A 12,399-nucleotide genomic window follows, 5' to 3' on the forward strand; every position below is an offset into this window, starting at 1 on the left:
GAGAACTTGTTCTCAACTAGCCTACCTGGTTAAATAAAGGTGAAATAAAATAAAAATAAAAATATTTGAGCAAAAAATTATAAACATTTGCACAAATGATATAGCCCATGGTTCTTATGCATTTTTACGCATTCAGTTTGTGGATGTTTCTCACAAAAAGATTAATAGCCTACTTATTCAGGATACATTACATCAATCGAACATACTAATAAACGTTTATCGAAGGTAAAGTTTAATGATTCGTTTTTTCCACTGAGATAACAGTATATCCAGTGTTTCTCAGTCAACCCCAGCTTTTCACTCTGCCTTGTAGTTTGCAGCAGGACTGCCAGTATTGTTGGGGCGAGTGATAGGGGCTTCTATAGAACCACATGTGACCAATGAGCGTGGTGCTGTCAGGGGTAACCACATCTGTCAACCGTTCTTGGCCAATAAAGAGCGGAGCGAGGCGGACCTCAGGTGCGCGCCTCTGCGTCCCCTTGGCACGGCGCCAGGGAGAACGAGAGAGAATCCTAGCTGCCCCGTGGCGGAAAAGAGTAACTGTCAAAGGCAGCTTCTTTAACAAGAGAGCTATCACTTCGGCTCCGAGAGTTATGGCGACCGCAGCGTCCAACCACTACAGCGTCCTGACTACCCCCAGCAGCGCGCCGCCGCCGCACTCGGAGTCCGGGAGCATGCAGCAGGCAGCGGCGTACAGGGACGCGCACACCCTGCTCCAGAACGACTACACGCTACCGGGCAGCGGTCATCCCCTCAGCCACGCGCACCAGTGGATAACGGCTCTGTCGCACGGGGACGGGGCTCCGTGGCCGTCGAGTCCCCTCGGAGAGCAGGACGTGAAGCCCATTCTACAGAGCGACCGGGAGGAGCAGCAGAATTCCGCTAGTCTACAGCAACAGCAGCAGCAGCGACACCCTCACCTAGCGCACCAGGCGCATCACGACGCCAGGGCATGGCGAACGAGCACGGCCACCACGCACATCCCCGGTATGGCGACGTCTGACGGCCAGAGCCTGGTGTATTCCCAGTCTGGGTTCGGCCTGGGGGGACCAGAGCAGATGCACCACCACTCCTTGCGGGACGAAGACCACCACAGCCACAGCCCGCACCTGAGCGAGCATGGAGGTGGGGGCCAGTCGTCTCTCTCGCACCACCAGCACGGGGGACACCCCGACCACTCGGACGAGGACACGCCAACTTCAGACGACCTGGAGCAGTTTGCCAAGCAGTTCAAGCAGCGGCGCATCAAACTGGGCTTTACCCAAGCTGACGTGGGGCTGGCGCTCGGGACCCTGTATGGAAATGTATTTTCCCAGACCACTATCTGCAGGTTCGAGGCGCTTCAACTAAGCTTCAAAAACATGTGTAAACTCAAACCACTGCTTAACAAGTGGCTGGAGGAGGCGGATTCCACCTCCGGGAGCCCCACCAGCCTAGATAAGATCGCGGCGCAGGGGAGGAAGAGGAAAAAGAGAACCTCCATCGAGGTGGGCGTCAAGGGGGCTTTGGAGAGCCATTTTCTCAAAAGTCCCAAACCCGGCGGCGCAGAGATCACCTCCATAGCAGACAGCCTGCAGCTGGAGAAAGAAGTGGTGAGGGTTTGGTTTTGTAACAGACGGCAGAAAGAGAAGAGGATGACGCCCATTGGAGGACAGTTACCTGGAACTGAGGACATGTATGGGGACACACCACCTCACCACGGCGCTCAAACCCCTGTACAATGATCTGAACCCCGTTATAGTAAACACACGGATCCCTAAAGGATATGATTGACCTTTATGTTTCTCTGTGCCGGGCCAGTTAGCATTGGACTGTCGCCAGTGCTAATTTTGGACCTATGGAACACAGTGGGAATACCGAGTGTTGGAACTAAAGCACTACACCCCAGACACAGCGAGAGCTATGTGGAGTTTTCATGCAGTGGAGATGCTACGCGCAATAACGGCTACATGGACCGTGTTTGGTGTGTGTGCTAACCAAAAAAAGGTTAAATATCATTGACATCAAATCGATTTTATGGTCAAGACGTGTAAAAAAGAAAGACAGCATAGACTGTGTGCACGAGCCTACCCGCGGGAAACAGGCATACAAGTTGCAGTCGACAGTCGGTAAATAAACGCCATCTTTCAGTCATAACAAAAGCAACAGGGGTTGAACACGGTCGAAGCTCAATACACCTGCTAAACCATTTAATACTAGCCAGTGCCATCACCAGCATATTATTATTTAACCTATTTGTATTGTTATTATCAAGGTATTATTATTATTATTATAATTATGTTTCTACCACAAAGGCAAAGCATATACCATGGTTATGCTGTGTATTTCCAGAGTCATAAGGCATGCATACATGGGAAAAGGGACATGGGATATATTGAGATGTATTTTGAGATGTATTTAATCAATAAATCAATATGATCAATATTTAATCAAGTTAATTTTAATCAAACATTTGTCATAATTAGTTTGAGTTTGACTAACTAGCCTATATTTGAATTGCGGTTGGTTAATGACCATCAAATAGTAAAGCACAGTAGATAATACACTGTCAACAACATATTTACCAAGGGACAATATCTCAGTTATATATGTGGTCAGATTGTATCCAAATAATCTAAACACATTTTTTTTCATAAAAATTCAACTGTCATATAATAGGCCTAAATAATAATCATAATAACAATAACAATAATAATACAGTAATAATAATTGTGGCTTGTGTATGCCTTTGCAAGGCACACACACCACGGGGTCAAAAGAACCATGAAAATTAATTCATTTTATATTCTCTTGACACTTCGTGACGTGTCCATCATCGTGTACATTTGACCGTTCTGCGCGACTTTTTACAGTAGGCTATGTGTTGTATTAGTATATTTATTTATGTGTTTCCAAAATGCTGTGACCAGAAAGACCGAGACTGTAAAGACCACACCATATCACTGAAGCCTGCCATTTGCCTTCGTTTCGTAAGAAGAAAATAACGGAATATATATGTACCAGCTATGTCTTCAGTGGCTCTAATTAATCTATACGATGATTAATTCACTAAGAAGAATTATTCGTGGGATGTAACTTTATTTGTTTTTGTATGGCTTTGTATGTTTGTTTGTTTGTTGAATTTCCTCTTGTAGACCAGTGCCAAAGCACAAACACGTGCACTTGCTCTTGTGCCACTCAACTCGTGATATATTGGCTATCTGACAGCATGCAGGGTCGGGGTTAACTTTGGCAATTCCTGGACTAAATTCAAAAAACCAAGGGCAATAGTCCGAATGTGTAAGTTATTTCAAGAACTTGGATTTGAATTTGAATGGTGTCAGGAGGAGGATGATTCGGGATTTGAAATGGAATGACAGGAAATTGAATTAAATTCATGGGAAATTCTCCACATAGGCTACTGACAAAAAATGGATTACATTGGTATAGCAAATCTATACACCCCCCCCCCTCCCACACACACACACACACACACACCAGTCAAACTAGTCTAATATTTCACTGATAATTACATAAAAAATGTAGCATAGGCTTATTTATTGACACAAGTAGGCCTGGCCTTAGTGAAAAGGCTTCCTAGGAAAATACAAATTGAGTAGGCCCACACATTCAATACAAAGAATTTGTGGAATTCAATTTAATTAAATTGTATTTCCTGTCATTCACATTCAAATGTAAATATTTTTTCTTGACAATTCAAATTCAAACTCAAAATGTTGGATTGGATGTGAGTTCATACATATTCTGAATTGACCCCGATCCTGTGACTCTGATCAACAGAAGGGGAAAATAAAATAAAAATTGCACAATTTCTATATTATGCTTTTTGTCATTAAAATGTATTTGTTTTTTATAATCCTTTTGTATTCTGTTCATATTATTTGAGCCTGACGAATGGATCACGGCTGTCACGCACAACGCTGTCGCAACAGGCTTGAGCGCACGAGCCTGCGTTATAATTATGGATTTTATCAATCTGTCTTGGTTGCTTGCACAAAATGTCCTTCAGTGGTTTCCGATAACTGTATATTACCGCTGATTTGCACAGATATTGTCTTGGGGAAAGAAATCGTGTCGTTACAGAAGTAGCCTGTTAATAACATTTATACAAAAAATTATATTGTTCTTACTTTGACGTAATTTCTGTGTCCACTATTGGAGTTACCGTTTTCTACATGTTGCAAAAGTGTAGGCTTGCAAATAAAACAATTGCGACAGTTATAAAAAACAATTTGCTTTTAGACGTCTTTATGGAGAATATATGATTACAGTGTTTCTAAAAAGACCCACATTTCTTACCTGAAATGCAATAAAATCGCAGAAAAACGATATGCTATTACAGGTTATTATGTATAGACAAACGCACCAAACTTTGTGACCAGGACTCCACAGACGGTCAGATAGGGTAGCGTACCCTAAACTAGCAGTCATGTTTGAACATATAGGCCCAGCACTTATATTTTTCTCACATTCAGTCGATAAAAAAAAAAATCAACATTGAATAGATATTTAAACTGGTAGGTTATCACTTTTGGTACCTTTTACTTTCAAAAAGCCTACGACATATTTTTTTGGAAAAGGAGAAAGAAATTATAAGTGGCTATAGACAAGCTAACCGGGACCATCGGTGGGATTTTATTATTTGGGCCTATAAATTAAAGCAAATTTCAAATTTTGAGAATGTATGAACAGCAAATGATTATGTTGTTATGTAGGCTAGTAATTGGTGGTATTGGAGTGTTTATCGTCGAAATCATTCCTGATTTCTGTACAATAGCTTACCATTTCTGCTTCAGGGTGTCCTGTCCTTTTACAGTCTATGTGGTCCTACTGCCTCGGAGGAAAACACGGTGGGGTGCTGCTCCGTCAACCTCTGTAACAGTCTCGCAGTGCCATCTAGTGGACTGTACTGTGTATCGCTTCAGGTTGGGCTTGTTCAAACAGCCTATTGCTGCTGTTTTTATCACTGAGCACTTACATCTCTGTAAGAGAAAAAAGGAGGGTGAGACTTTTTTTTTGAGCTCGTCTTCTGGCTCACCCTCCTTTTTATATCCTTGTAATAATCTAATACTAAGTAATCTACAGTCGAAGAAACCCTGTATCGAACTGAGAGAGAGAGAGAGAGAGAGAGAGAGAGAGAGACAGAGAGAGAGAGACAGGGAGAGACAGAGAGAGAGAGAATGCCCTCAGCGAGGATAAACAGATCCTTGATATTGGCAATAGGACATTTATGTCAGTTTGTAGGGATTTCTACACTCAAGTTACAGTAAGGGCAATGAAGCCTCATGTGGCTTCAAACACAGCATAGTTCATTAAGAAATGTAAGAAATATGCAGTATTTCAGTTGTGCAGAGTATGGCCATACTGTTTGTATGCATGCGTTCACAAGAAAGAGAGTGAAAAGAGAAGTGTGCGTGTGTGTGTTTAAAGGAAATAGACAGAGAGGGAAATTAAAAATATGAGAGAAAATACCATTTATGTGTGTGGGAGAGAGAGAGGGGAAATGAGAGAGAGTGTAAACCCAGCTCTCTGGAGGACCCTGCTGCCTGGATTCTGTCCTATCAGCAGGCGACCATCTGCCCTGCTCCCGGCCCTCAAGCTCCTACAGGCACTCTCTCTGCATTATTCATGTCATTACACACACACACACACACACACACACACACACACACACACACACACACACACACACACACACACACACACACACACACACACACACACACTCAGAGTCCTCTGCCGCTGGCTCCAGCGCTGTAGTCTGCCATCTCTGACTCACCAGAGCTTTATAATAATAGGATGCTGCTTCAGTGCCATTGTCTGAACTGGATTTCCCATTTCAAAACAGAGTGAGGCAAGACATGAGAGAGGAGAGCTACCCACTGTCTATGTGGAGAGACCCTTAATGGATTTCAACCACAATACGGCCACAGACTGAAAATGAGCCAAAGTCCTCCAAATCGTATTCTCTAGCTCTTATTCTCTGGCTTTCCTTTTCTGTTTGTCTGTCTCTCTGTCTTTACCGTTTTCCCTGTCTATCTCGGTCTTTCCCATCATCCCCCAGTCTTTCCCCACTCCGTCTTAGACCCCTCTCTCATGCACCCCCCACTCCTCACACATACATACACAAAGAAATGAGCTACGAGGCTAATCCTCTCATATTGTTGGGTTGGCTTAGTATTGTCTTAGCACACTAAGAGGGACACTGAGACAGATGTGCGGGTGATAACACAAATTGATATACTCACAGTATATAACTGTAAGTGATGATAAGATATGTCTAGGGGACCTATGGAGTTGTATGACGTTGAGCCCTAGATGCTGAACTAAGATTGGAGAGAGAGAGAGAGAGAGAGAGAGAGAGAGAGAGAGAGAGAGAGGGACAGAGAGAGAGAGAGAGAGGGACAGAGAGAGAGAGGGACAGAGAGAGACAGAGAGAGACCAAGCGAGAGGGACAGAAAGAGAGAGAGAGAGAGAGAGAGAGACAGAGAGGGACAGAGAGAGAGAGAGAGAGAGAGAGACAGAGAGACAGAGAGAGACCAAGAGAGAGAGGGACAGAAAGAGAGAGAGAGAGAGAGAGAGAGAGAGAGGGAGTGAGACCAACAGAGAGAAAGAAATTCAGACAGTATAGTACTGATAGCAGATCTAGGATTGCTAACTCTGTCTAAAACACAATAGAAACAAACACAGGTAAACACAGTAAAAAACAAAACACACAACAACAACAAAAACATATGTAAAACACAATAGAACAACAAAACACCGGTATAACCCCCAAAAAACAAAACACAATAATAAAGAATAAAAAACAGGTAAAATCCCAATGTCATTTTTTTTTTCAAAGACACGCATGGTAAAATGAACACAGCTATATTTAATGAAATATTAGGAGTGATTCTTTTTCATACAGCCACTCATCTCTAGTGGTAATACATTCATAGGAAGTTGTTATCTATTATGTTACAGAGTTTTTCTGTTAGCTCATATACACATGTAAAATTTTTTGCTCACCTATATCCAGTATACACTATGAGAGTCCACACATGTTTCAGCACACACAACACAGACTGACTATGTAATATGGCTCTAGTAGTCTAATAGCACAGATCTCAACAAGGAAGTGACACAATAGGACTGAACTCTGACCCCTGACCTTTGCTATCTGTAACGGAGTAGGACAAAGTTGCCCATAGACACTGATCTAAGGTCAGTTTTGCATGGCCCTCATGGTAAAGATTGGAGGAGGGACAGCCGATCCAAGATATGTGACCATGGGCAACGTCTATCTAGTATCCTAAAGAGGACCCTGGAAAGCCTATGTCAACGGTAACGTTCCACTTGGCACAAAGCTAAGCGATGAGGTATGGTAGGATGAGGATGACACAATCGTTTTTTGGTTTGTTTTGAGAATAGATTTGTACTAGATAAGGGACATCAAAAGCATGCCCATTGGTAGTAGGAGTTTGACACGTCTACTGGAACAAATCATAATCATCAAACATTATTTTAACATGTCACGATTCCAAGAGAGGTTTGCTTCAGGTTGAAATTGAGATTACAACATAGTTCTGACAAACGAATGGCAACCCAGTTCCAGTAGAATAAGAGAACGACACACAACATAGACATACAACGACACGCAACATAGACATACAACGACACACAACATAGACATACAACGACACACAACATAGACATACAACGACACACAACATAGACATACAACGACACACAACATAGACATACAATGACACACAACATAGACATACAACGACACACAACATAGACATACAACGACACACAACATAGACATACAATGACACACAACATAGACATACATTGACACCCAACATAGACATACAACGACACACAACGACACACAACGACACACAACATAGACATACAACGACACACAACATAGACATACAACAACACACAACATAGACATACAACGACACACAACATAGACATACAACGACACACAACAACACACAACATAGACATACAACGACACACAACAGACATACAACGACACACAACATAGACTTACAACGACATACAACGACACACAACATAGACATACAACGACACACAACATAGACATACAACGACACACAACATAGACATACAACAACACACAACATAGACATACAACGACACACAACATAGACATACAACGACACACAGCATAGACATACAACGACACACAACATAGACATACAACGACACACAACATAGACATACAACGACACACAACATTGACATACAACGACACACAGCATAGACATATAACGACACACAACATAGACATACAACGACACACAACATAGACATACAACGACACTCAACTTGTTACCGTGTTCAAATAGGAGAGAATCTGAACAAAAAACCTAATTGGCAGTATTAGAACAAAAGTACAAAAATATATAAGAAAATAAATAGCTACATTACATTAGTGCAAAAACAACCCCTCCATAAATACACAAAACAAATAGAAAACAAATAAATAGAAAATAAATAATGTAGACTACATATAAATACATAAATAATATTCTGGCACTGGCTTAAGCGGTCAACACCACGGCTGTGTCTCTCCCTTGGCTCTTATAAGTGAAGGCAAGAAACATGCAGACAGGGTATAGGGAGTGACACAGACAGTAACAGACTGGTATACATCATCTATACACAAAGGCTTATGTATCACTGTGTAAATTCACACCATGGAACCCATATAGAGGCTGACTCTGTTTTGTACTCAGATGTGGCGACATGTGGTCTGAGCACTTTCATTGTGCAGGAGAATTAAAGTTGCAATAAGGTTTGTAGAGGATCTTAATCATATCATCATCACCATTACAATCAGTACTTTCATCTTTGCATTACTAACTGCTTCTCCTTCCTTAGAGAACCCAATCTAGCCACACTACTTCACTACTATTCTCTGCTGCCATTAGACAAGATGAGAGTCCTGCCTCTGTATCCTCTAATGTGGTCATGTGTATCTGTATATATCTCTAGCTGTATCTATCAGTATCTGTATCTATCAGTATCTGTATCTGTTTTTGTTACTGTATCTATCTGTAACTGTGGCTGTATCTATCTGTATCTGTATATGTATCTATCAGTATCTGTATATGTATCTGTATCTATCAGTATCTGTATCTGTGTTTGTTACTGTATCTATCTGTAACTGTGGCTGTATATGTGGCTGTATCTGTATCTATCTGTATCTGTATATGTATCTATCAGTATCTGTATATGTATCTATCAGTATCTGTATCTGTGTTTGTTACTGTATCTATCTGTAACTGTGGCTGTATATGTGGCTGTATCTGTGTCTATATCTTTATCTGTGTCTTTGTCTATATATTTATCTGTATCTGTGTCCGTAACTATCTGTATCTTTATCTGTATCTGTATCTGTAACTGTGTATATATCTGTATCTGTGTCTATATATGTATCTGTGTCTGTATATTTGTCTATATATGTATCTGTGTCCATAACTATGTGTATCTGTATCTGTATCTATATATGTATCTGTGTTTATATATGTATCTGTGTCTATATATGTATCTGAATCTATATATGTATCTGAATCTATATATGTATCTGAATCTATATATGTATCTGTGTCAATATATGTATCTGTGTGTATATCTGTATCAATATATGTATCTGTATCAATATATGTATCTGTATCAATATATGTACACTACTGTGAACACCCAGCCTGAATGCCTGTACGTTGTATGCCTCGAAATCAACTCATGACGTACGATGACACTACGTCCCATCACACACACACACACACACACACACACACACACACACACACACACACACACACACACACACACACACACACACACACACACACACACACACACACACACACACACACACACACACACACACAAGCCATGCACTAGAAATAGACTAATTAGAATAGACTGTTTCACTGTTCCACACAGCCTACTATTAAATAAGACTAGCAACCAATACTGCGGATTATAGTAGTGGTTTCATGCTTAGCACAGAGTGAATTGATGCTTAAAGCAACAATGACCATTCTCTTCCTTGTATTTCTAGATAAGATTCATTCTTAAAGGGGGGTGGACACACCAGCTATATGTGATGAAAACAGAGATGCTGAGCAAAGGCCTAAGTGTTCTTTTCATCTATTGCATCTTTGCGCTCTTTCTCTGGCCTGAGGTACACACATATGCACAGACACACTGCATCACAGTAAACATTAAGACAGGCCAGCGTAGAAATGTAGATAACAGATAACCAGCAGGGTAAAGTGTGATATTCATTGGCACCTATCAGCCATGCAACTCCATGTCTATCTAGTCTATTTAGTCTATTTCTACATGATTGTTTCATCCGCTCTCAATGGCTAAAAGTACACACAACTAAGGATCTCCAGGAGTTTCCTCTCCTCCTCTTCATCTGATATGAAAGAATTGGACAAGTGGAAGAACGTTCCAGTAGGCATCCACCATATTGCTTTCACCTATCCAATGTTTTCAGATCTGTGCAGATTATAGAGAGGAGATGGGGAAAGGAAGCCACTTTAGACTTTTGAGATGTTCCCACAATCTACAGTATCTGCAACTCCCCCATAACATCAGACTATTCTAAAAACGATTGAGGAAATACTCGATAGCCTGACTGCAGATGAAAAGTGTCAGTCTTCTGGGAACAAATTGATGAATTAGAAGTTCGAAAACGTATCCTAGATCAGCATAAAGGGGTTAGTTGGGGGTCACCAGGGAGTTTGGTCATATTTAACAAGCACTGAGATGTTGTATGGGAGAACCACATATTTGCATTATATGACATTGGGATCATATATGTAATTAGCAGGCTATCTATACTACAGTGAGGGAAAAAAGTATTTGATCCCCTGCAGATTTTGTACGTTTGCCCACTGACAAAGAAATGATCAGTCTATAATTTTAATGGTAGGTTTATTTGAACAGCGAGAGACAGAATATCAACAAAAAAATCCAGAAAAAAGCATGTCAAAAATGTTATAAATTGATTTGCATTTTAATGAGGGAAATAAGTATTTGACCCCCTCTCAATCAGAAGGATTTCTGGCTCCCAGGTGTCTTTTATACAGGTAACGAGCTGAGATTAGGAGCACACTCTTAAAGGGAGAGCTCCTAATCTCAATTTGCTACCTGTATAAAAGACACCTGTCCACAGCAGCAATCAATCCATCAGATGCCAAACTGTCCACCATGGCCAAGACCAAAGAGCTCTCCAAGGATGTCAGGGACAAGATTGTAGACCTACACAAGGTTGAAATGGGCTACAAGACCATCGCCAAGCAGCTTGGTGAGAAGGTTACAACAGTTGGTGCGATTATTCGCAAATGGAAGAAACACAAAAGAACTGTCAATCTCCCTCGGCCTGGGGCTCCATGCAAGATCTCACCTCGTGGAGTTGCAATGATCATGAGAACGGTGAGGAATCAGCCCAGAACTACACGGGAGGATCTTGTCAATGATCTCAAGGCAGCTGGGACCATAGTCACCAAGAAAACAATTGGTAACACACTACGCCGTGAAGGACTGAAATCCTGCAGCGCCCGCAAGGTCCCCCTGCTCAAGAAAGCACATATGCATGCCCGTCTGACGTTTGCCAATGAACATCTGAATGATTCTGAGGACAACTGGGTGAAAGTGTTGTGGTCAGATGAGACCAAAATGGAGGTCTTTGGCATCAACTCAACTCGCCGTGTTTGGAGGAGGAGGAATGCTGCCTATGACCCCAAGAACACCATCCCCACCGTCAAACATGGAGGTGGAAACATTATGCTTTGGGGGTGTTTTTCTGCTAAGGGGACAGGACAATTTCACCGCATCAAAGGGACGATGGACGGGGCCATGTACCATCAAATCTTGGGTGAGAACCTCCTTCCCTCAGCCAGGGCATTGAAAATGGGTCGTGGATGGGTATTCCAGCATGACAATGACCCAAAACACACGGCCAAGGCAACAAAGGAGTGGCTCAAGAAGAAGCACATTAAGGTCCTGGAGTGGCCTAGCCAGTTTCCAGACCTTAATCCCATAGAAAATCTGTGTGCCAAACGTCAGCCTCGAAACCTTAATGACTTGGAGAAGATCTGCAAAGAGGAGTGGGACAAAATCCCTCCTGAGATGTGTGCAAACCTGGTGGCCAACTACAAGAAACGTCTGACCTCTGTGATTGCCAACAAGGGTTTTGCCACCAAGTACTAAGTCATGTTTTGCAGAGGGGTCAAATACTTATTTCCCTCATTAAAATGCAAATCATTTTATAAAATTTTTGACATGCGTTTTTCTGGATTTTTTTGTTGTTATTCTGTCTCTCATTGTTCAAATAAACCTACCATTAAAATTATAGAC

General features: G+C 41.8%; 1 protein-coding gene across 1 annotated transcript; it reads left to right on the forward strand.

Annotated features, from left to right (window-relative positions):
• The first annotated feature begins 333 nt into the window (after positions 1–333).
• On the forward strand, positions 334–2,041 carry LOC106571484 (POU domain, class 3, transcription factor 2). The gene has a single exon (XM_014144647.2). It carries the CDS (start codon positions 381–383, stop codon positions 1,722–1,724), a length of 1,344 nt encoding a protein of 447 aa, XP_014000122.1. The 5' UTR covers positions 334–380; the 3' UTR covers positions 1,725–2,041.
• Positions 2,042–12,399: the final 10,358 nt, after the last annotated feature.

This window comes from Salmo salar, chromosome ssa15 (genome assembly GCF_905237065.1).
Source record: "Salmo salar chromosome ssa15, Ssal_v3.1, whole genome shotgun sequence".
Classification (NCBI taxonomy): domain Eukaryota; kingdom Metazoa; phylum Chordata; class Actinopteri; order Salmoniformes; family Salmonidae; genus Salmo; species Salmo salar.

Coding starts and splice junctions, on each gene's coding strand:
- LOC106571484 (XM_014144647.2), top strand. CDS start 381: ATGAGCGTGGTGCTGTCAGGGGTAACCACATCTGTCAACCGTTCTTGG.